The sequence below is a fragment of the Lynx canadensis genome, chromosome E1 (genome assembly GCF_007474595.2).
Source record: "Lynx canadensis isolate LIC74 chromosome E1, mLynCan4.pri.v2, whole genome shotgun sequence".
NCBI classification, from domain to species: Eukaryota; Metazoa; Chordata; class Mammalia; order Carnivora; family Felidae; genus Lynx; species Lynx canadensis.
Genome location: NC_044316.2, coordinates 55,175,388 through 55,200,622, shown reverse-complemented (window position 1 = coordinate 55,200,622; position 25,235 = coordinate 55,175,388). Strand labels below are relative to the sequence as shown.

The 25,235-nt window shown below is 42.4% G+C and overlaps 1 protein-coding gene across 3 annotated transcripts; it reads left to right on the top strand.

Annotated features, from left to right (window-relative positions):
* The first annotated feature begins 33 nt into the window (after positions 1 to 33).
* On the top strand, positions 34 to 24,661 carry ACOX1 (acyl-CoA oxidase 1). Of its 3 annotated transcripts, XM_032591184.1 has the most exons (15): positions 45 to 232; positions 524 to 683; positions 4,842 to 5,002; positions 12,217 to 12,377; positions 14,573 to 14,680; positions 15,696 to 15,815; positions 15,962 to 16,077; positions 16,464 to 16,633; positions 17,753 to 17,915; positions 18,363 to 18,553; positions 18,814 to 18,993; positions 19,129 to 19,234; positions 19,405 to 19,548; positions 19,695 to 19,901; positions 20,758 to 24,661. In XM_032591184.1, the coding sequence occupies exons 3-15, from the start codon at positions 4,938 to 4,940 to the stop codon at positions 20,806 to 20,808; spliced, it is 1,782 nt and encodes a 593-aa protein (XP_032447075.1). In that variant the 5' UTR covers positions 45 to 232; positions 524 to 683; positions 4,842 to 4,937; the 3' UTR covers positions 20,809 to 24,661. The 3 variants fall into 3 exon arrangements, with proteins under 3 accessions (XP_030152203.1, XP_030152202.1, XP_032447075.1); XM_030296343.1 differs by lacking the exon at positions 12,217 to 12,377 and having other exon boundaries at positions 34 to 232; XM_030296342.1 differs by lacking the exon at positions 4,842 to 5,002 and having other exon boundaries at positions 35 to 232.
* Positions 24,662 to 25,235: the final 574 nt, after the last annotated feature.

Genomic DNA, 25,235 nt, shown 5'->3' with positions numbered 1-25,235 from the left:
GGGTCTCGCGCCGTCCTGGGGCGGCTCTTAGGGCCGGGCCCGCGCTGTCGCCGCGGACACCCGTCGTCGCTGTCGCCGCCGCCACCTTGGCTTCTGCTGCCACCGCCGCTGCCGGTCGCTACCATGAACCAGGATCTTCGCAGGGAGCGGGAAGGCGCCAGCTTCAACCCGGAGCTGCTCACGCACGTCTTGGACGGCAGCCCCGAGAACACCCGGCGCCGCCGAGAGATCGGTGAGGGCGGCAGACGAGGCTTCCCTCCTTGCCCGAGCGCGGCTCGAGATTCCCTCGATGAGGAGTCGTGGGGGGGCGCTGTGGAGAGTAGGCCGCAGCGCCTGAGCCGCGCGGGGCTCAGCTGTAGGGGAGCCGGGACCCCCACTCCCTGGGGCCCCCCGGGGCTGAGTGACGGATGTCGTCCATCCCGAGAGGGGACCTGTGCCCGCACCCTGAAAGCTGCTGGGATTCAAGGTGTCACGGAGCCCTGAATTTCTGTCTTCCTCTTGATGCCCTTTAACTCCCTTGCAGAGAACCTGATTCTGAATGACCCAGACTTCCAGCATGAGGACTTGAATTTCCTCAGTCGCAGCCAGCGTTACGAGGTGGCTGTTAAGAAGAGCGCCAGCATGGTGAAGAAGATGAGGGAGTTTGGCATCGCAGACCCTGAAGAAATCGTGTGGTTTAAAAAGTAGGTATGCCTTCCCATAGATGAAGTGCCCAAGCCCAAACTTCACATTTAAACCCGCAGCCTGTGACTTCCTTTTCCATCGGACTTGGTGTTTGAAGACTCAAATTGCATATTTTCACTCCACTTTAAAGTTATGTGTGTGAAAAACAGTGTCTGCTTTTGTACTGGAAGCCCTTTAAAAGGATGACATTTGTAGAAGGCCGATAATGAATGGAGATGCTGCAGGGTTTTGGGTTTTTTTCCCCTTCTTAAGAATCAGTACCCATTTGTTTGGTTCAGACATCTCAACTTGGAGTGATTTGAGTTGCTTGCAAAATGACTTTGCTCTTTGTAAGAAGGAGGCTTGTTAAATTTAGAGGCAGGATTTGGAATGATTAAAAAAAATTTTTTTAACGGTTATTTATTTTTGAGAGAGAGAGTGCAAGCAGGGAGGGGCAGGGAGAGAGGGAGGCATAGAATCAGAAGCAGGTTCGGACTCTGAGCTGTCAGCACAGAGCCGGACAAAAGGGCTCCAACCCACGAACCTCGAGATCATGACCTGAGCAGAAGTCAGACAGCTGAGCCACCCAGGCGCCCCCACCCTGGGACAAATTTTAGTTGCAAGACCAAACAGTATCTTGGAGCAATAGCAGATTGTCTTTCCATATGAGAGTGTAGACCTTGAGTTTAAAATAATGGGAAATGTGGGTTGGATGAAGATTTCAGAATTGAATATAAAGCATTCTAAGAACCCAGCATTCTTGAATCTGGTTGCAGTGTGATTTAAATGGCTCTTGGGCATAGGAGACCTCAAAACGCCTTGGTCCTTATGCTGAAAAGAGTATGTACTTTTTCCAGACCATCTGTTTTTTGTTGTGTTTTGTTTTTTAATTAGAAACAAGCACTTTTTTTTTTTTTTGCCTTTATCTAAATAAACACTATGATTACATGACCTTAGCACCCTTAGCACAAGGTCCTTTCTTTGGCTTGTAGCCTCTCTTACGCTTCTTGTTTATTCCTGGGCACTTCGTTTTTTAGGTTTCCACATTTTAGAAGGATTCCAGTATTTTCTATCAGTAAAGATTAAGTGACGGGAATGGTGTATATTCAAGAGCTAAGAAGAATGGAACATGTTACAAGTTCTGCGTTTATGTAGTAATATAAATTCTCCCTTATTCTACTGCCTCTAATATGTTCGGTGTCTGATTATTTTCAGTCTGACCTGGTTGTTATTGTGGAGGATGGAATCATTTACTCTGGCCCTTAGGACTGCCTGAGAACTCCTTGCCATTTTAGTCATAAAGTTAGGATTTGTTTATTTTTGGTAGTCCAAATCAGAGTACTTACTCGCTTCCAAATGTTCTTTTTACACTTTTGAAGTTTGTAACTCATCATAGCTGTGGGAGTATTGAGGTTGAGTAACTCCTAGATGGTTATGTGTCTGAATTACCTGAATTGGGTTTTATGCAAAATTTAAGAATTTAGTAAGATTTTATTCTTTTTTGAAACGACCCAAAGGAAGAGGTTTGTTTCATTTTGCTTTTAAATGGTTGATGCTATGTGTTTCAGAGTTGGTTAGGAGATTTCATAATCAGTGGTGTAACCAGAGTGGAGTGAAGTCACAATGAAGTAGAACAAATTCCTTTATGTGGGTTAAAGAGCAGAGGACACAAGCCAGTTTCGTCTATCGCTTTTCATGATATAGACCTTGCTGTTTAGGGAATGTAGAGTACAAAATTTAACACACCTTTTGATATCCTTCCAGTGGTTCTAGGATAGGACAGGGAGATCAACTTCTGCGAGAAAAGGGGATTGAAAATTAGTTTTGGCAGTTACTGAATGCCATTGAGTTTCAACCTGCCATCCATTGTAACTAACACGCATGTTTCACGTAGCGCTAAGAAGAAAGCAATGCAGTCAGTTAACTATGACATCCTGTTAGTTGTGAGATACACCTGACTTACTACATGCTAGAACTGATGAAATACAGTAATATTTCTCTTTCTGGAGATTTTGAGCATTTACTGGTTTCTTTACAATTATTTCTCCTATCTCAAAATAAAATTCACATATGGGAATATTTTAAAGTTGATGGAATATTAGTAAAATACTGAGATTTCTCAACTTGAGCAATAAAAGAAATGTGCTCTCCAGTCTTCGGGGTAAAAACCTTGCTGTTTGGGGAATGTAAAAGTTGTTTTCCTAATCTACTCTCCTGTAATTTTGTCTGTTAACTGTCCTGTTTACTATGAAAACTAAAATGGTCTTAAGAATGTTTAAAATTCTGATGAAGATCAGCCGTGGTATCTGTTACTCTCTTTAGGTTTTACAGCTGATTCCTTGAAAAGCATTTTCAGGAGGAATTAAACAATTGAAAAACAAGCACTGGGATTTTGTTCATGAGTTGGTTTTCGAGTATCTTCAAAAGAATCTCACTATGTTTATTAACATAAACATTGGGCAGTCTGTTTTGTGTCACGTATTTTTCTCTCTGAGTTTCCCAGAATTATATATTGTGTCATTATCGTCATTTTATAAACCCACAGCTCCTCACTTCCCTCCAGGGAATAGGAGTGTCTTATCTTGCCACCATTTTTAGCACCTAAATTACTGCTTCTGTTTCTCAGAAACTCTCCTAAGTCTGTTTCCTCTTTTAGGAAAATATGATCGTTAAGGAATGCGGTGGTGCTCTTACCTTTGAGAGAACAATTTCTACATTTATCCACCTCCTCAGGCTTTTGACCCTCAACTTCAGTGAGGCGGGGTGTTGCTTCTCTACAGTCCAGCAGCAGGAAACTCCTGTTAATCCAAGTTACTGGGAAGCTAACTCAATTCACTTCTTCTATTCATACCCCTCCTTTTTCCTCTTGTTCTCCACTTAGTTTAAATTGACATTTGACACTGGTGTAAAAAGTCTAGAATCTCTGGGTTAAAAGGGCATTTTTGATGTTTCTTGGATCCAGGCACTCCTTAGATGTTTCAGCTTGTCCACAGCACCCTTAAAGGTGATCTTCCAACCTAAAGGCGGTGGGGTTGGGATTCAATCCCCAAAAGTGAACTGTAGCCTTCTCCCTCTTTCTTTTAATTCATGCTATCCTCATTGGACAGACCAAGATAAACCGGTGACACTGCTTCCTATTCATTCCTTGCAGAGTTGTGAAAAGCAGTTAGGTGACACTTGTTTTGTCCTTTAACATCAATAGATAGATAGATAGGTAGGTAGGTAGAGTAAAATAGACCCCAGTAAAATCTTTAATGGCATAACCAAGCTGACTGGCGTATGTAAATTGTATTTTGACTATTGCACAGTTTGTTTTATTATTTGTTTTATTTGAGAGAGCGTGCAGGTGCACAAGCAGGGGAGGGACAGAGAGGGTGAGAGGATCTCAAGCAGGCATCATCGGGGAGCCAACGAGGGCCTCAATCTCATGACTGTGAGATCGTGACCTGAGCCGAAATCAAGAGTCAGATCCCCAACCGACTAAGCCACTCGGGTGCACCCACAGATTCTGTTTTATGAGAAAATAGTTGAAGACTAAATTTTAGTATGATTGGAATTCCCTTAATCTGGAGTGGTTATCAAAGATCATCAGCAGTAAACGTTTAACATTCTCACAATACCTACTTATCCATCTGTAAACTCAGAAGACTTTTAGAGATCTGTGGTTTGGCCCTGGGGTATAGTATATATTTACTATCCTAGATGTTTGCTTTATTTATCTAGGGAAAGATTAAACTATTTAGTTGCTTTTGTTAACAGTCCTACAAATAAATGTCCTATGGGGCTCTTTCTGATTTTCAGAACAAGTAAAATCTGAAAATAAACACACACATTCCAAAGAATCCAACCAATCAAACCAACAAATGACACTAACAAAACAAAACAAAAAAACACAGGGGTTTCTAAGCTATAAAACATGGGTAGAATTTGCTTCCTGGATGAAGTGTAGAATTAAAGAGGATTTCTGGCCCTGAAATGACTTGAGGGGGAGGCAGTAGATACCACTGGATTTGGCCTTTTTGCTGGGGAAATGGTAAACTTCTGATTTAATTTCTTGAGAAAAGGCTTCAAATTGTCCTAACCTCAGTCCCTGAGGGCCATGGCTGTCTGACAAGAATGGGTAGTAGAATGCAGTTTCTAGAGTAAGGCTGAGATCCCTTTTCTTTTCTCTCCTGTAGAATACATTTGGTCAATTTTGTGGAACCTGTGAACCTCAATTTCTCCATGTTTATTCCCACCTTGCTGAATCAGGGCACCACTGCTCAGCAAGAGAAATGGCTGCTCTCCTGCAAAGGATTGGAGATAATTGGCACCTACGCCCAGACGGAAATGGGCCACGGTTAGTCCACATTTGAGGGTCCGTGGGTAACCCACCTCAGGACTTAAATTGACAAATGACCCCTGGTGTTCGTCTTTTCCTGCTGCTACCCTTTTGGGATTTGGTCTTTCAGATGTCAAATAAAATCCAGCTTCTTGTTTCTCATAGGTCATTTCCCCATAAACGTGCCCAGGACTCTCATCCTCCACTGTTCCTTCTGAAAGCCTTTTTACCCCTGCTTCACGTGTACCCCATTTTAATGACTGTTGAGCAGTTTGGAAAGATAGGATTGAAACATGGCAAAATTGTGTTGGTGTCTATTATACAGATGACTTTGTTGGAAATTCTTGTGAGTGTTAATGGCTCAGCAACATCTGGAAGTTGCCTCTCTGCTTTAATGAAGCTGAAGATGCTGATTTTCTGGGTGGGGCAGAGGGTTGGAGCATTTAAGTGTCTTAATCTTTCTTCCATTGCCTGCTAGCTGGGCTATAAGGCAGTTTGGGGAAAGGTTCAGGATTCTCTGCATTTGACTACAGTAGTCTTTCTTTCTTTTTTTTTTTTTTTTTTTTAATGTTTATTTACTTTTGAGAGAGACAGAATGCAAGCAGGGGAGGGTTAGAGAGAGAAGGAGACTCAGAATCCAAGGCAGGCTCCAGGCTCCGAGCTGTCAGCACAGAGCCGGATGTGGGGGCTCGAACTCACGAACTGTGAGATGGTGACCTGAGCCGAAGTCTGACGCTCAACCGAATGAGCCACCCAGGCGCCCCGACTACAGTAGTCTTTTTATTATATCTTTTCCTTTTACGTGTTTTTGGACTTTGTATTGTCAGTCATTGGTTAAATTGTTCATAAATGCCCTACTCAAAAAAGTTTTGTGCTTGGTCTTAAGGTGAAAGAGGTTTGTTTTCATAGACAAGGCCATTGACAGGTTTGGGGGTTTTGAATTTGAGCTGCCCAGTCTCATTCCTTAATTACCATAATGCTTCCATTATGTAAATAAGGAAAAGAGGAAGGGACGGAGATACCCTTCATTTTTGTGTTTGATGTGGTGCTTTTTGATTTGTGAAATGGTTTAAGATGTTCCTTATCATGATCCCCGTGAGAGCTGCAGGTTCTGTCGTGATGTTGTCTTACGAACACCCAGCCAAGACACCCAGGACTTGAGCTCCGGGGATGGCCAACACTAAAGTAACCTGCCTAAGGGCAGGAATGTAACACTCTTTTTTTTTATTTTTTATAAATTTTTTTTTTTTCAACGTTTTTTATTTATTTTTTGGGACAGAGAGAGACAGAGCATGAACGGGGGAGGGGCAGAGAGAGAGGGAGACACAGAATCGGAAACAGGCTCCAGGCTCCGAGCCATCAGCCCAGAGCCCGACGCGGGGCTCGAACTCCCGGACCACGAGATCGTGACCTGGCTGAAGTCGGACGCTTAACCGACTGTGCCACCCAGGCGCCCCAGGAATGTAACACTCTTACAGTCATCCTGGTGGGGGGAGGTGGTGGAGAGAAAGAGAGGGAGAGTTTTGTAATCTTAAAATAGTTTTGTGGTACAGAGCCCTTTTTTTGTTTTGTTTTTGTATGCATCATTGTGGAATTTGACTTACAGTGGTGCTATTTATAGGAGGCATAAAGATGTAAATTATTCTGAGGCTAAATAGGCCTGATATGTATATCGGTCTAACCTTTCTGCCTCTGTAAACTACAATGTAAATGTATAGTTGCCCTAAATTTTGAAAGAGGAAGAAACTGGAACTTAAAGTTTACCGGCTTGAGGAGCCCAGAAATCGGACTGAGATCCTATGTTGTTCTGGGTGAGTTTGCATTTGTTAGTTTTCTTTCCTTTGCTGCCTTTATTTTTCGGATATTTTCTTGTATTTGAACCAGCTTTGTCTTAATCTCTGTATTTTAGAGAACAGGGTTGTGAGATTGGGTCTTGCTGCTTGCTGGAATCTTGTTCATTCATATTGGCGTTTGTCGTGCTGTGTCTGCTACTGTCCTTTTCCGGAAGCACCAGGCTGTCAGTTCATTTGCGTCCGGTGACTGGGTAAGAATAAGAAGTCCTTCAACATCAAAGAGACTGGAAATAGAGCAAATCGTGCAGAGGGAGGAAATCCTGAGCCTCTGGAACGTTGAATGGTTAATGACAATTGTCTAAAGTATTGTCACAGAGTTGGCGGCCACGTTGAGTTTGGGATTCTTTCAGCTCTAGGTGGCTGCGGAGAAGTGAGGAGATGGTATTGCTCAGGCTCATCCCAGGATCCTCAAGAATCTTAAAATTCAGTCTCTTGCACGAAGTCTCGATCACCTGTTTTCTGTCTTCTCTCCTCTAAATACTCACCTGTCTGTGTAGGTGCACAAAACCGGACGCACATTTGGTCTCTGGGTCTGTACCCTTAAGCAAAGGCAGAGGTGTGGGCTGAGGGGCGCACCCTCTCCGTGGGGTTCTGGTGTTGAAGGGACCGTCTGTGGAACGTGGTCCAGTGATAATCATCCTGGCCATACGTTTCTCCGGGTCACAAAGCAGGTGGTATGTTTGGTCTTGACACATACTTGTTCATTTCAAGTTGTGGCCACTTTACAGCAATTCTTGCTTTGTTTTCTGTTGTTGTTATTCAGGAAAATAGAGCTTATATAATACATAGTTACCATCCTGTAATATTGATGGGCTATATCTGCACCTTCCCATCTCTAATACTCAAATACGAACTAAAGCACCTTTCTTCCTTTGAAACTCGAGAAATAGATCGTCAACTTGATTGTGTAAGCCACTGGTTTTTCTCCACTTGTATTTTCAGTGCTCTGTCTCCTGTTCTCTTTCTTCGGAGTCTCTTCCCTGTTGAACTTCTCGTGAGACACGCTCCCGCGGTTTTTAGGCTGTTCGAATTCCCCGCTATTGTTTTTAATAACGATATAAACTTCTTTGTTAAAAACTGTGTCCTTTGGAGTTATGCCTTCAGAATATCTTTCTCAGATGTGAATTACTGTATTGAAAGGAACATTGTATAGCTTCCATTTCATGGTTTAACACAGAACCTTTTTATAGTGTATTTAGGGACTTGCTAGCATACTGTGTCTCCATACACCCCGTCAGCGTGGTTACTTTAAATGCTTTTGCTACTTTCATATCTAAGAGTTGAAGTTTTAATTTTCCAGTGCCAGTGAGCCTGGATGTTATTACATGTTTTGGCTTACTGTATACATTTCCTATGTATGAACTGCATTTTTCTCTGAGTATTGATTCAGTAGAATCTGTGTGTTGATCTTACATGGTTATATAGTATCCTTCCAGTGTTTTTTTCTATTGCCATCTGTTTTGTTAAACGTTTTGGCTTTCTGTATTTAATGCATCCTTCTCTGAGTGGGTATAAAATTTTTTCCCCATAGCTTGGATAATTATTCTCTATTTTCTAACAGTTTTTTTTGTTTGTTTGATTGATTGATGCTTAATGCTTTGACTTGTATATGGTATAGAGTGATGAATGAATCCCATACTAATTTTATGTTTTATTAACTAGTGGGGTTTTTTTCCCATTGTTAATTCTTTCCGGTTCTTCTTAGAGTTTTATGAGTTTCTCTTTATTTCTGGAACCTTAAAATATATTACGTTGATTTGTCCATTTTTCTCATAAATGTCATACACTGGTTCATTATTGCTTTGTAAGATATTTAAAAATCTAGTAAGATAATCCTGCTATTGTTACATTTTAAGACCTACATATTTGGTGTTATTATATACTTCTGGGAGAATTATGATCTTAATTTGTCAAAATCTAAATTATATTCTACAGGAATTTCAAATCTGTGTTACATTAAATCCTTATATTTCCTTGGGAAGTATTATCTTTATTATAAGAAAGGACTGACATCTTGACCAGGATTTAGCAATTTCTTTTCTGTTATTTATCTTCTTTTATCCATCCCATTAGTGCTGATATTTTTAAAAAAAAATTTTTTTTTCTTTTAACGTTTATTTTTGAGACAGAGAGAGACAAAGCATGAACAGGGGAGGGTCAGAGAGAGGGAGACACAGAATCTGAAACAGGCTCCAGGCTCTGAGCTGTCAGCACAGAGCCCGATGCGGGGCTCGAACTCACGGACAGCGAGATCATGACCTGAGCCGAAGTTAGCCGCTTAACCGACTGAGCCACCCAGGCGCCCCTGATATTTTTTTCTTAATTAAATCTTTAATATCCTGAGCTAAGTTACTTAAACATTTTTAAACATTTTGTTGCTTTTATAAATTGTTTTTCTCTTTCCTGATATATCTCCTTTAATGGTCCTAATGGATAATAATGCAGTGGGTTTTTTTCCTTATAGCCTACAGCTTTTCTAAGTTCACTTATTATTGATGGTATTTTATTGTTGATTCCCTGGCATTATAATCATGCTGTCCATGGAGATGCTATTTTGAGTTCTTTCTTTCTTATATATTATCAGTCTAATAATTTGTCCTCAGCATTGGCTACCAGCCTTTCCAGCCCAGTATCACGTAGCAGATACTGGGCAGGCCTTTTGGTGTTAATGGTTTTTTTTCTGTTTTTTGTTTTTTTTTTAAAGTTTATTTATTTTTGAGAGAGACCGAGACAGAATGCGAGTGGGTTAGGGGCAGAGAGAGAGGGAGACACAGAATTCAAAGCAGGCTCCGGGCTCCAAGCTGTCAGCACAGAGCCCGATGCGGAGCTCGAACCCACAAGCTGTGAGATCATGACCTGAGCCGAAGTCGGACGCTCAACTGACTGAGCCACCCAGGCGCCCCAGGTGTTAATGGTTTTAAAAGAATTGACTGCACCGCTTCACCATAACAAAATGTTCGTCCTTTATAATTTCAAAATAAATTATTTAAAAATAATATATAATCTTTATCATGCATAACCAGCTTTATGCAACAAATACTTGATTTAAGTAAAAATAAATAAATAAAAACAAAAACTATCCAGTCACTTTCTCCTTGCAACGTGTCTAAATTTCATCCACTTGTGAATAGTCCTTATCTTAGTCACAAGAGACATTTTTCTCCTAAAAACATTCTTTGGTCTCAAAACGGTTTCTTTTTTTTTTTTTTTTTTTAATGTTTATTTATTTTGGAGAGACAGAGAGTGAGAGAGGGAGGGGCAGAGAGAGGGACACCGAATCTGAAGTAGGCTCCAGGCTCTGAGCTGTCAGCACAGAGCCCTGTGCGAGGCCTGAGCTCATGAGCTGTGAGATCATGACCTGAGGCTTAACCCACTGAGCCACCCAGGTGCCCCTCAAAACGGTTTCTGATTACAATAGTTTACCCCTGCCCTACTAAGTGTATTTTTGTAACCTTGGTATTTGTTGCTCCATTATACGGCACCCTGATGCAGACCCCTCCCAGGAGTCTGATGGGTGCTTCAGAGTGGCCCTGCCTTTACCAGCAGTTGCCCTGGGTTCTAGTAATGCATAGTAGTCTTTCAGCCCTAAAAGTGGCTGGTCCCAAGCCTCAGTTTTCAGCCCTGGTTCAGAGTTTTCTTCTGTTGCGTCCTAGGTGTACATTTATTTTTCTTCCTAGGTACCATCCTTTTTAAAACTGGAGACAGTGGCATTCCTGTTTGTAAGTGAAAGCACTCTCTTTCATCACATGAATGTGTTTATCTGAGGATTTCCACTATTTTTTTAACTTTTTGTTTTAAAATGATGATCAATTCGTAGGAAGTTGCAGAAATAGCAGAGAGAGATCCCATGGACCTTTCACCCATTTTCCACCAGTGCTGACACCTTACGGGATTTCCATTTGCTGCTTCCTAGGATGGCTGCTCTGATCTGGGCAAGGTTTCCTGGTGTCCTCATCATTGTGCTCAGTCCTCATTGCACTTGGATAAGAACTGCCCCAATCAGAAGATTCTTGTCCTCACTCTGCCATTATCTTCTTGATCTGAAGGCACTTAACTCACCTCAATCTAATTTCTTTGTAAAATGAGCACATCGGTTGCACGTTCTTTGATTTTTATGTGATCAGATAGCTGAAAGCCCAGCCACCCGATTGGAAGACAGTTGATCGGCTCTTGCCTGGGCAGTGTGCCCCGGTTATTTCCCTCCTTACTTTCGGAACAAACTGAGAAATTTTAAAACTGAAATGTTGTGTCAGTTCATTTCTAATAGAATAATAAGAGCAGTATATAGTTGATGAAGTTAGAGCTGGAAGTTAAATAGAATGCCAGCAATGTGGAAAAAGAACAAAGGCATATCAATCTACTTCCTATTGGAAATAAATTCACACAAGTCTAAGGCACCTGCAGATTTTAACTGGAAAAGAATGACTTTAGAAAGTGGATTCCGGGGGCACTTGGCTGGCTGAGTTGGTAGAGCATGTGACTCTTGATCTCAGTGCCATGAGTTCAAGCCCCATGCTGGGTGTGGAGCCTACTTAAAAAAAAAAAAACAATAAATGAACTACATTTTTTTAAAGTGGATTCAAAATTACTAAACCTAAGATGTTTATTATCATTAGTGATAATTCACGTTTAACCGCCTTGTAATGCATGAATCTGTTATTTGTAATTATTATTATTATGGTCTTTCCTAGAAATTGCATGTCTTTTTTTATTTCTGCACGTAATTACCAGATGCAGAGCACTGCCCATTTTTGTATTAAATTGTTTCAGTAGGGCCTGGCTGGATATTTGTGATGAATCTGAATGAAATTACCAGATTCATGTGAGGGGTGTGGATCTGTGCTGGATGTTTTATGGGCCAGCACAAAGCACTCCAGCCTGGAAGCATTCTTGAAAATGCATCTAGGAGAAACTTTATCTGGGGGAGCATATTGTCGGCCTGAGAGACCGAAGTTCTCCGGTCTCACCTTCTCATCAGGGTAAATCATTGTACAACTTGAATTCTCCATTCCATACAACCTCTTCACATTTTTCATTTCCTTTGATTTAATTGCAAGGCTGGAATCCTCTGCCCGACTCGCATATTTCTGCGCTGCACAGGCTTTGGAATCGGAAGCCAGTCCTCAACCCAGATTAATTATCCAAGGGTTGAGTAGCTTAAGAAAATCTTCTCGCCAAATTAAGGAAAATGGAATTTGCCAAGAGTTTATGAAAGTAATACAAAAGGGGGCAGTGCTCCTATCCATGATAAAGTCTACCCAGCTAACCCATACTTAAAAGAATTTTTTTTTCTCCTTCCCTTTACTCTGTTCACATTGCTGATTCTCTCACACCTGATGACTCTTCTCTCAAATGCCCATCCTTGGTATTTCTTCGAAGTTTTGTGCACCGAGGGCGGCCTGAGCCTCTGGATCTTCACTTGGGCATGTTCTTGCCTACTTTACTTCACCAGGCAACCGCGGAACAACAGGAGCGCTTCTTCATGCCCGCCTGGAACTTGGAGATCATTGGCACTTATGCCCAGACAGAGATGGGCCATGGTATGGTGCATTCAGTCTACCTTCTGGGTTGGGTGGGACTCTGCAAGCTTAGCAAACAGGGAGAGCCCACCACAGGTTAGCAATGGCATCGCCACCTACCGTGATCTTTCTGCGGAGTCCAGGCTTTTCGCGTATACAAGTCTTGGCGTAGACATTGCCTTGGTCAGTGGAAATTAAAGGTTATGTCAGCACAGAGATAGGCTGATTATTCTTTTTCATGGTTCCCCTTCAGTAGGTCAAGGATTTGTTTCCTGAGTGGGTTTTCAAGTTCACTGGAGTTACGTAGGATTTGTGTGCATGTGGAATCGGAACCCATCTTTTTTTCTTTATTACTCTCATTACCTTTGCTACTGATAGCTTAATGAACTTGCACAAATTCCAGAAGAAACACAGCTTAATAGTACATGTGCTCTTTGACTTGCTTCCGGGAAATGAGTGGCTTTATATAACCATAATGTGAGCATTTTATACTTTGACTTTTTTTGTGCCTTGATTCAGTAAAGTTCTGAAGTTGGCTTGGCCAAAGGTTATTTCAAAAATAAGATAAGCCGCACTTCTAGGCCATTGGTCTGGGAGATGGTGGCTGTCCCTGTTATCTGGTCTGAATTGGTATCTGTGTTTGCTATTCATTTCCTTCTGTCTTCTCTTCTCCTACTTAGAGGTTTCAGAACAACTGGTCTGATGTATGTTTGCCACACTTGCTCCTTCTGTGTGTACAACTTCATCTTGATTTTACAGCCAATTTGGCTCTTGGTGCTGAGTCATATTTCACAAGACTGAAAGTGGAGTACTGTTTGGTTCGGCTGTGCATTTGCAAACAATTTGTCACTATCTGTTCTGTTACTATATTACTTCTTTTTCTATAAAAACTTCTTTGGCTAAAAAAAAAACAAAGACCTTCTGTGGTGAAATGAGTCTTAGTATCTGGTTCCTGGATTCACACTTGGGAAGGTTGTGGATCACTCATAAAGTGGCCGTTTCTGTAACTCCACTTGGAAGTTTCTAAATGTTCAAAGTGTAAGTGTTTAATGAGGTCTGTCATTATCAAACCAGTCTGGTAAAAAGGTCCTCAGCATTTGCTTCAGGGTAGTGTTATTAGAGGGAGTGTCACTTAGAACATTTTTCCATAACTGTTTTCAAAGAATTTTGGCACATTTATATTAGGATCTAACGCATGAACCCTTGTCCATCTCCAATAAACGTCTGAAACCGGGAACTCTTCCTTGTCACGCTAATGAACCAGCCAGGTGGAAGTTAAAGGCCTGGTATTGGAAAACTCACACCTTATTCTTTGATCTTTAGAAATCCAAAAGTCACAGCTCTGGCTCTTTTTCCCCATAGTGATTATAGTTTTTTTTTTAAGTCTCATTTTCTATTCTAGCCATCCCTCTGAAATAAGTCCTTAATTTACAAGAACTTTGGCTGCAGTCTCTTTCTGTCACCTGTTATCTTAGTCTTCGTAAATAGAGAAGTCCAGAATGTTGAACTGGTGTGGTAAACACAAAACGTGAGTTGACATTGGCATACTAAAGCTTAGAGGTGTTAAAGAGACGTTTAGCTTCCCTGTTATGTTCATATCCTGTGATCTTCTGAAAATATGATTCTAAAATGCCTTTACATTTTCTTCTGGTTGATTTAAATCATGTTACAAATCCACTGTCATAGAGGTGAATCAATTCAAGTGTAGAAACAGAACATGCTTGACATATTTTCAACCTAATAGGAGTTGTCTGGTTTAAGTATAGGAAATGATGGGGATGCCTGGCTGGCTCCGTCAGTGGAGCACGTGACTCTTGATCACGGGGTTATGAATTCAAGCCCCATGTTGAGATGTAGAGTTTGTTTGTTTGTTTGTTTTAATTTTTATGTTAAGTACGCTCCACACCCAGTGTGGGGCTTGAACTCATGACCCTGAGATCAGGAGTCACAGGCTTCACCAGCTGAGCCAGCCAGGCACCCCCATAGAGTTTTCTGTTAAAAAAAAAAAAAAAAAAAAAAAAAAAAAAGATAGGAAATTAACGTATCTTGGTTATCAGCTATTTGTAGCTCATATACAAATGTTTTGTTGCCTTTAGATTTTGTTGTTCTCTGAGCTGTTTCTAGAGCTGAAAGGAGGAGGCAGGAGATTTAACCCTGTGTTGTTTTTTTTTTTTAGCCCATATTTTACCCGAAGTGAATGTAACTTATTTCCTTAGGAACTCATCTCCGAGGGTTGGAAACCACAGCCACTTACGACCCTGAAACTCAGGAGTTCATTCTCAACAGCCCTACCGTGACCTCCATCAAGTGGTGGCCGGGTGGACGTATGTGACGTTTTTAGCGTTTCTTGGATGTTTCAAAGAGTCATTACAAGATTGTGTGTAGAATGTAGAGCTTGTCCAAGAATATCATTTTGAAGTCTGGAGAGAACTCTTCAGCCTTAAGCTCTTCTGAGCTGTTTCACAGTCTCTTACAGTGCATGTTCTAGATATGTCTATATTTACAACATAGAGAGTTCAGCCTCTTACTCTCTTTTCTTAATTTTTCTTCCCAACATTCCTTTTTTTTTTTAACGTTTATTTATTATCAAGAGACAGAGACAGAGCATGAGCAGGGAAGGGGGAGAGAGAGGGAGACACAGAATCCAAAGCAGGCTCCAGGCTCTAAGCTGTCAGCACAGAGCCTGACGCGGGGCTTGAACTCACGGACAGTGAGATCATGACCTGAGCCGAAGTCAGTTGCCCAACCAACTGAGCCGCCCAGGCGCCCCTCTTCCCAACATTCCTATCGTTAGCTCAGTTTCCTTGGTCATCATTTAAAGTAACTTAGTATTCCCTGCTTGGTTATAATTAATTTAAATGTAAAGAGCCCCATGTGGCTAGTGGCCACTGTTCTGGAAAGCAGTTCCATAAGAGAGAAAAAGGAAATGAATAGTGGTCTTATGGTTATCTTAAAAAAAAATTTTTTTATGTAAACAAATGAGAAAAAAGTAGAAAAGAAAGCAAAGTCTTTTTAAAATGGAGGATTACTATCAAACCAAGAGGCTGTACACCTTAAACTTATAAATATGATAGGTTAATAATATCTCAATAAAACTTGTATAAAAACTTTTACATATATGTAAAACAAAGGATTGCTTTACCAAAATTCAATACATTTTCATAACTATCCGCTTAAGTGGATTTCTTTCTGAAAACTGGGTATGGTGCCGTCATAAGACGCCCAGAGAGTTCCCGGCTTATGGTGTTTAACATATGGCTTTTCCGCCTCATTTCTATCCTTTGAAAGTGTAAGAATGCTTGCACTCACTTCTCTGTCTCATTCTCTTTGATGTTACAGTTGGAAAGACCTCAAATCATGCGATAGTTCTTGCCCAGCTCATCACAAAGGGCAAGTGCTATGGATTACATGCCTTCATCGTACCGATTCGTGAAATTGGGACCCATAAGCCTTTGCCAGGTTAGAACTGTTCATCTGATGTTGAGGTAAAGAGCTAAACCGATCACTTTCTTCTGCAGAAAGTAGAACACACAGCTGAAGAGGCCAGTGCCAGCCAGGAATCGCAGAGCGTAAACATCTGGTGACTTTCCTTTCTTCTGTGGTAGGTATTACTGTTGGCGATATTGGCCCCAAATTTGGCTATGATGAGATGGATAATGGCTACCTGAAGATGGACAATTATCGTATTCCCAGAGAAAACATGCTGATGAAGTATGCCCAGGTATATTTAGAGGAGCAGAGGTGTCAAACATTGGGGTTTCAGCAGCTGTTGATAACCACGGGGTTAGAAGGGTCTGTTCTTTTAGAAGGTAATAATAGAGTTTTATTCCCAATGCTTCTTTTATTAATGACCATGAAATCAAAAGCAGTTGGCGGGTATGAAGAGCATATTCTAGTTTGCTAAACCAGCAGGTCTCAGACTTCAGCATGTGTCGGAATCACCTGGAGGGCTGTTTAAAGTAGATCAGGGTGGGGACTGAGATTTTGTATTTCAAGCAAGTTCCCAGGAGATGCTGCCAGTCTGGGGACCAAACTTGGAGAATCACAAGCCCCACCTGCCAGTTGGGTTTAACAGAAGGAAGCATCAGTCCCGTGTTCTTTGTCCAGGTGAAGCCTGATGGCACGTACGTGAAGCCCGTGAGTAACAAGCTGACCTACGGGACCATGGTGTTTGTCAGGTCCTTCCTCGTAGGAGAAGCCGCTCGGTCTCTATCCAAGGCCTGCACCATTGCCATCAGATACAGCGCTGTGAGGCACCAGTCTGAACTCAAGCCAGGGTAAGGGTGGCATCAGTGCCGAGGACCTACCTTTGACCCCATTCACATACCAAAATTTTCAAATGTGATATAGAGAATACTCACTGGCTACGCAAAATTAGCTAAGATGGCAGCGTGCCGGATCTTAAGTGGAAAGATGAGAGTGGTCAAGTTATTTTTAGCCTTCTAAGAAAAACAGTAATATTACCTGAGCTCTACAATTGAAATGTTCAGAACACTAAAGGCAATTTGAAAATCCTTAATTGCTACTAACAACTATGAATTGGGTTTGGTGAAAGTGGCGTGACACTTGATTCCCTCTTGTGTTCCCGGCCATAGTTCTTACTGCTGCCTTTCACTTGAACGTGACTCCCGATAACCTTTTTTTTTTTAATTAAAATTTTTTTGAACATTTATTCATGTTTGAGAGACAGAGAGACAGAGTGCGAGCAGGGGAGGGCAGAGAGAGAGGGAGACACAGAATCCGAAGCAGCCTCCAGGCTCTGAGCCATCAGCACAGAGCCCGACACAGGGCTCGAAGTCACGAACCGTGAGATCATGACCTGAGCTGAAGTTGGACGTCCACTCAACCGACTGAGCCACCCAGGCACCGCCCCCCCACCCCCCCCCAATAACCTTTTTTATTTAACTCTTACAGAAGGAATAAAGAAATCAGTAAGAGCTGACCTGCTTAGACACCAGATACTTAATTCTGTTCATTGAGACTTCTCCAGAATTGTGGTTAAAATAGTTTATTCAGCTATCTAAGTGTTAGATGTTTTTATCATTGCCTTCCTTCTGCGAAGTTGATTCTGATTTTGTATGTTGGTGTGAGATACAGTTTCCTTAGTCATACTGCAAAGACTTAGATATGAACTTCACAGCTAGAAAATTCTGTGACCTAGGCAGTTCAACAAGGCGGTTGAGAACATGGTCTTCTGTAGCCAAACAGCTAGACTTAAATTGAGGATCTGCCACGTATTAGCTGTGTGACCTCAGGCAGGTTTTTCATCTCTTGTTTTCTCCTCTGTATAATGAAGAAAATAATAGCCACTGCAATATATCAAAGTGTTTAGACTAGAATCTGCACCTGTTAAGTTCCATGTGAGTGTTTACTTCTTTTTCTTCTGTATCCTTTAGTGAACCAGAACCACAGATTTTGGATTTTCAGACCCAGCAGTATAAACTCTTCCCACTCCTGGCTACTGCCTACGCCTTCCAGTTTGTCGGCGCGTACATGAAGGAGACCTACCATCGGATTAATGAGGACATTGGCCAAGGGGACCTGAGTGAACTGCCCGAGGTATGTGTTTACTCATTCGCTTGTGGGCACCCTCCCGTTTGAGATTTGCCTGTTGGATAATGTCCAGAGAGAACTAATTGTTGGGATTTCTGGTAAAGAATCCATATATTCTCAAAAGAATTTTTTTTTTTAATTGAAAGTGGATCACGTATGAAGATACGTGGGTTTTGTTTTTAAGTTTCAGAAGTACTGTACTATGTTGGTCATTGGTTGATCAAAGGAACATAATTGGTGACTTTTTGCCAAGCGGAACAGTTTGGCAGTGGGAACTGGGAGCGTGGGAACACTAATTCAGGCCACTGATAATGATCGTGCTTCTGTTCGTACGCGTGCCGTGTGATGTTGCAAGTGACTGGCACCTAGGCGAGGAAGAGTGCTCCTAGCTGCATCCCGGACCAGACTGCTGGCGTCACCCACGTTCTGACGGCCTGTGCTTTCCCCCTCCAGCTTCATGCCCTCACCGCCGGGTTGAAGGCTTTCACCTCCTGGACAACTAATGCTGCCATCGAAGCTTGTCGGATGGCTTGTGGCGGGCATGGCTATTCTCACTGCAGCGGCCTTCCAAACATTTATGTCAATTTTACCCCCACCTGCACCTTTGAGGGAGAGAACACTGTCATGATGCTGCAGACGGCTAGGTGAGAACCTGATTTGCGATTTCGCCGTTGTCGAGAATGCTTGCGTCATCTTCATCAGTTCCTGTTCCCGTGTTTGCTCTTCACGTTCTATTTGTTCCTGTAGTCTGTGGTTCTGCCTTCCATCTTGACCCACTGTTTTTATCTCATGGTCAGACGAGTGAGTAGGAAACACCTGTCATCCAGCTTAGAGTCATTGCAAGAATTTGCCTCTGTGTCATGAGAGTGTAGGTACTGAAGGCATGTGTACCGGTGATTTGTAGGTTCCTGATGAAAAGTTATGACCAGGTGCACTCAGGAAAGCTGATGTGTGGTATGGTGTCCTACTTGAATGACCTGCCCAGTCAGCGCATCCAGCCGCAGCAGGTCGCGGTCTGGCCGACTGTGGTGGACATCGACAGCCCCGACAGCCTAACGGAAGCCTATAAACTCCGCGCAGCCAGGTGAGCCCACCCTTAGGAGCTGGAATTGGCAGCTGGTGGGGGGAGCTCTGGGGGCTGGGGCCGATGGAAGAGCAGGAAGCCTGAGTTCTGCTCATCATTTCCTGCAAGCTCCAGTTTTCTTTCATTTCTTAACAGATTAGTAGAAATTGCTGCAAAAAACCTTCAAAATGAAGTGATTCACAGAGAAAGCAAGGAGGTAGCATGGAATCTAACTTCCATTGACCTTGTTCGAGCAAGCGAGGTCGGTGGTCATGCTCCCTTCCCCCCTCCCTCCCTCCCTCTCTCCTTCCTGTCTCCCTCTCCATTCTTCACCCCACCCAATGCCACCCCGTTTTCTTAGTGCAGAAACCCTCATTGCTGTGCATTGAATCCTTTTCAAAGGTTCTCTCCTTCTGGTGTGTTTTTATCTAGGCACATTGCCACTATGTGGTAGTTAAGCTCTTTTCAGAAAAACTCCTCAAAATCCAAGATAAGTCCATCCACACTGTCTTGAAGAATTTATGTCTCTTGTACTGCCTGTATGGAGTCAGTCAAAAGGCAGGGGACTTTCTGCAGGTCAGTGTTTGCTGAATTTAAGTCCTTTTCTCTGCTAGAAAAATAGTCGTGGTCTACTTTACAGTTGCGTATGTGCACGTATATGTGAATATCTCTCGGCATACGTGAATATATGTCTAAACGTTTGCCTGTTCTGTTCCTCTTAGGGAGGCATCATGACGGAGTCTCAAATTACCCAAGTAAATCAGCGCATTAAGGAGCTGCTGACTGTGATTCGCCCAGATGCTGTTGCTTTGGTTGATGCGTTTGACTTTCAGGATGTGACACTCGGCTCTGTGCTCGGCCGTTATGATGGGAACGTGTATGAAAACTTATTTGAGTGGGCCAAGAAGTCCCCACTGAACAAAGCAGAGGTACCAAAAACAATGTTTTATCACCTTTTGAAACTCCTTATTTAAATATTAAGGCAGGAGAGGCGCCTGGGTGGCTCAGTCCGTTAAGCTTACGGCTCTTGATTTCAGCTCAGGTCATGAGTTTGAGCCCCACATCGGGCTCTCTGCTGTCAGAATGGAGCCTGCCTGGGATTCTTTCCCTCTCTCTCTGCCCCTCCCCAGCTCACGCACTCTCTCTTTCTCAAAATAAATAAGCATTAAAAATAAATTAAAAAAAAATATTAAGGCAGGAAAGACCTCAGAGTGACTCACCTGTGTGAAAGCTTTGGAAGCTCCTGTGGCCACTTAGTCACTTTGTTTGAGTAACAGATCCAGAAAGGAACTGGGTCGTTCCCACAGTATGCAGGTTTTTCATTTCTGTGACTTTTTAATAACTAACTGAAAATTTTCAACCATATGCAAAAAACAGAATACATGTACACCCCTATGGACCCTTGGTCACACTTCAGTGACACACTCACGGCCAATGTGTTTCACCTGAACCCCCCCGCCCCCCACCCTCTCCCCTTGGGATTATTTTGAAACAAATCCAAGATACCAGATACCTGTATCCATAGATATTTCAGTAGGTATCTCTAAAAGATACGTTTTTTGAAAACGTAACCACAGAACCATTCTCCCACCTAAACAAATTAAGAATAATTTCATGAACTACCCAATCAATGTCCAAATCCCCTAATTGACTCCGTTTTTTCTTCCCCTTTAGTTTTTCAAATCAGGGTCCAAATAAGGTCCAGATAATTTCTCAATTAAAAGTATGCTGTTTTACATCGCCAGCTGCTTGTCAGTGATTTTTTTCTCTCTTCCTTCCCTGCAGGTCCATGAATCTTACCACAAGTATTTGAAGCCCCTGCAGTCCAAGCTCTGAAGGGTCATGATGAGAAGTTTCATTTGCTCCAGAAAGCAGCTGTACTCCGCTCCCCTTATACTCATCACACAAATCTGCTTGGAATCTCTATCAAATTCAGAGAGCTATAGAGCAAATGATAAATTGAGCCCTTTCCTCTTTTTATAAATGAAGAAAAAAATGAACAAATTTCAGAGATTAAATGAAAAAAACAGATGTGTTTTAAGTGCAATTAACACTGCAAGAGACGTATCGAGCATCAGAAGAAGCTTTAAGAAATGCAGCATGCCTTCCATTTGTAGTGCTGCTGGTTCCAGTAGGCCATGACTTTTGATAACTAGTAGAATTTAACTACTGAGTAGTTAATTATTTTCACCTCTTAATTGCTAATCACTGGATATATAAGTGTTTTTAAGCAAAGGTATTTTTTAAGCGGGGTAGATAGAACCCTTCCCAGCTTTTCTGTTAAACGTTCCTGTCATGGGCCCTGGCTAAGAAGCAGGACTGAAGAAAAGGGATTCGGGGAAAGAAACTAATCGAGACATTTAGTGTGAGTGAGTTTGTGCCCGACACATTGATGCGACGTGCCCATTTGCCCCGCTTTGCCGACCTGGTATTTCCACCTAACTATTCATAGTAGCACCTTTCCAGCATGAGGACTTCTTTGACTTCAGCACAGGCCTAGAATAGGATCACTGTCCCGCATAATTAGGAGTTAATCTTCCTTCCATTCGAGGGATCCCTAAATCGTCTGTGCAGTAGCATTGCAATTTACTTTGTCCCAAACTTCTTAGGAAAGGGGAAGAAGCAAAATCATCTCTGCATCTGACTTCTAGCAACTGATGCTGCACCTCTGGCCGTGTGGTGTTTCCTCTCCCACCCCTTTCTCTGTCCCGAAAGAGATGCTAAGAAAGGAAAAGAAGGGGTCACAGTTCCTTCATAGTAGAATGAGTATGGGGAGAGCTCTCTCAGTTATGGTCACTCTGACTGTAGTGTCCATACTAACTGGATATTCTGGAACAATCTAGATTTTTCAATAGTCTGTTACAGTGCTTGGAGGTTACAGTGTTGGGCATTATAAAATAGAAGCATCACTCAGGCCACCTCTTCCACCCAGGGCGAGCACAGAAAACCCCTTTGACAAACCATGGCTTCTGATTTTGGATGTAAATCGTCAAATCAAAATAATCATCGAAACTATGGCTAATGGATAAATGCCAGTTTCACAGAATCTCTCTCTTACTGTACATTGGCTTTATATTCAGTCTGTTCCTAGGAGATTGATCTGAATTGCAACATTGTCCTTTGAGCCAAAATCTAATTTACACAATCACTCTGCATTTAAAAGTTAAACATGGACCTCCTAATGAAGTTTTTTCTTAAGATCAATGTAAAGCAACACGAGTTGATTTTTTGTTTTGTTTTGTTGTGTTTGTTTTTTCTTTTACCTGTTAACTGTATCTGTAACTTCTGCCTCATGAATCCAGTTCTGTAATCAGTCTTGAGAATGTAGGATAATTCAGGGAGATGTCTCCCTACCTTGGGACCCAACATAAAAACTACCCCAGTGGAACCAGTTATATGAGATTTTCAGGTCCCACAGAAACGCTGTTGACACAAGCCTTAATCCTTCCATCAGGAAAGCTGCTTGGGAATTGTAAGACTGAAGTAAGCAGTCTGTTAATTTCATTGGATTAGATCTTGACAGTAGTTCCGATTCTGGGAAATAAAATAGATTTAAATTGCTTAATATCAGCCTGTTACGTGTAAAACTGCCTCAGTCTTAGTGGTTAATTTAAATACCTTGTTCACAGATGATCATCTGTAGTTGGGACCTGATTCAGCTGCATTGATCTGGGATCTATCTTAGCAGGTCTGAGCAAGCTGTAGACACAACAGCCGACTTCAGTCCTGCACGCTGAGTTTACTTAAACACGAAATCTGATATTTGATACTGTTTTTACTAACGCTGGGATTTTTGTCTTGAACTTTATTCACTGTAATCTAAATATAGTAAAACCTCTCTAATTTGTACTGTCATGAGGGAAAGAGAATGCCACGTAATTAAACATAAGCTGAAATTATGAAATTTTAAGGTACGGTTTTATGAGGTTATTAGGTTCAGTAGCAGAACGAAACGGGAAGGAGTGAGGTCTGCCTGGGCAGATCGCTCTAAATCCTGTCACTGGTGTGGTTCTGCAGCTGCTGTGCGGGATCCCGCTGGTGCACGAATTCGTGCTCACGGGCCGCTCTCAAAGCAGCATATCCAGTTTGCTCTCCCTAAGAAGCCAGGCTTTGCTACAGATAGGTTTCGTTCTGTTTGGTTCTTCGGTGAGCCGTTTTCACAAAAAGTACAAAGATACATCCTCTTCTCCAGACTGATGGATAAATGCTGAGAGGCTGGAAGATTTTTCTGTTAGATACTGATGGAAGCCTTTTTGAAAAAGTACTGTGAACAGAACTCAAAATTGGGAAATTGAGGTTTAATAGGATTTTGCGATTTGTAACGGATGAAGGTTGATTCTTCCTGAAGTGTTTGGAGCTCTACTAGATACATATATACCAAGGAGTATTTCAGCCTTTGGACATTAGTGATCTCAGAGCACAGTTGGCTCCAAAGCCTTCAGGGCCTTTCGTGTTCTGGTCTTCAGAACAAAGCAGTGCTAAGTATCAGCTTTTCTTCAGAACATTGGCTTAATTGCAACATTAGCTATGTTCACATGCTCTCGGGGAACTCCCTGCCTGTAATTTCAGATCGCATATACCTGGAGGCATTTTATAGTTCCTAAAGTTAACATGCTAGATCTTGTTTTTTGGATTTTCTTCAGTCCGGGGCTTTGGCTGGAGAAATAGAACTGCTCAAATTCATCGGGAACGGAAATTCTTTAGATGACTGCAGCTCACAGTCCCTGTGAGCTGGAAAGAAGAGATTAGATGCAGTCTGCACACATGCTAATCTTTATAAATGTGGTAGGTGTGCCCGGGTCACTGGTTGCCTCCAAGCAGTGCCAGGAAATAGGTTCTTCTACGTGAGACCAACAAAAAGTCTTTTGTTGATTCTTACTCAGGATAAAGGTTTTGATCATTTTCATGAAATAATACAGAGGTCACTTCAACTAACTATTACTCCATTCTTGGAGGATTTGACCAAGTCACACTGTACATTGCTAAAATGACTTAATATTTTAAAATACCACTGGACTTGTGCTTTTAGCTGTACACTAAAATTTTCACTACCTGTTCCTGCGCTCCGTGATTGTAAACATAGAAACATGAGGAACCTTTAATCAGGTGTTAGCTGTTGCAAACCTTCAAATTCCTGGATCTCCAGGGGTTTTTGTTTCATTCTTACTTTGCTTTACAATTAATTGGGCCATTGATTATCTTAGGAAGATCATGAAAAACCGGGGAGTGATTTGAAGAATTCTGAACCAAAATAAGCTGTTGTGCCACAATGCTGTCAACTGTTTCATAGACTGGGTAGCAAATACATGACCTTCCACATAATGTTCAGACTATTTGTTTGTAAACAATTTAATTTCCAATCGCTGTGGATTCAAGGAAATTACTTGTGTTCTTCAGAGCGTATAATTACCTGCTACCTATTTCCCTTTTACTGTTAGGGTTTGCGTTTGGTTCCTACCTGACAAGATGCAGTTACTTAGCATGTATTGTTACCCATCCCCGGCGGAGCCAGTCGGTAGAGGTGGTAGCACCAAGGAGGTGCACGGGTCCAGAACTTGGGAACCACGATCAGACAACCGTGCCCTGCCAGCCCTGTTTGGCTTGGGCTGCGGGTAAGCCAAACCATAAACCGCTTTTTCCTTTGTAAAGTTTGACAAGACCCTTAATAAAACCTGTAATTAACACAAAATGCGTTACGTGCCCTTTTTGGGTGGCCGTGTTTGGGTTCTATTCTGGCTCCGCACCCTTGATTTTCACAACTGAACCAGGAGGTCATAGACACTTCCCTAAGTTTCGGGGTGTGGGATCCGTAGATAATTGTTCATGGTTTCACACGTCAATTTTTCAGTCTTAGCACATTTCTCACGCCCTTCACCCGGTCACGAGTCAGCCTTCGGATGAGTGCTGAAGGATAAGTGTTCGGTCTTAGAACCCAGGTCCCGGCAGTCCTGGAAGGAGGACCAGAGGAAGAATCCGACCGGCCTTGGAGCGGGCGCCCTCCATTCTGTTAACAGGAACACAAGTGGCGTGGAGGCAGCTCCTAGCAACGCGCAGGGCCGCAAACAGGCCTGGCCTCGACTAACGGCCGCGACGGGCACTCTGGGAAATGTAGTTTATCTTGGCGTCCCCTGCTCCTCTGGCTCCGGACCGAGGACTACAACTCCCAGGATGCCTCGAGGCTCACTTTTCTTCCGAGGGCCGCGCAACTGAGAGATTGGCGTTCGCTGGGCTCCCGACGAGAGACCAGGGCGAGCTGGGCTCGA

Coding starts and splice junctions, on each gene's coding strand:
- ACOX1 (XM_030296343.1), top strand. CDS start 124: ATGAACCAGGATCTTCGCAGGGAGCGGGAAGGCGCCAGCTTCAACCCG. Junction 16,634..17,752: donor CAGTCTGAACTCAAGCCAGG/GTAAGGGTGGCA, acceptor TGTATCCTTTAG/TGAACCAGAACCACAGATTT. Junction 19,235..19,404: donor ACCTTGTTCGAGCAAGCGAG/GTCGGTGGTCAT, acceptor GTTTTTATCTAG/GCACATTGCCACTATGTGGT.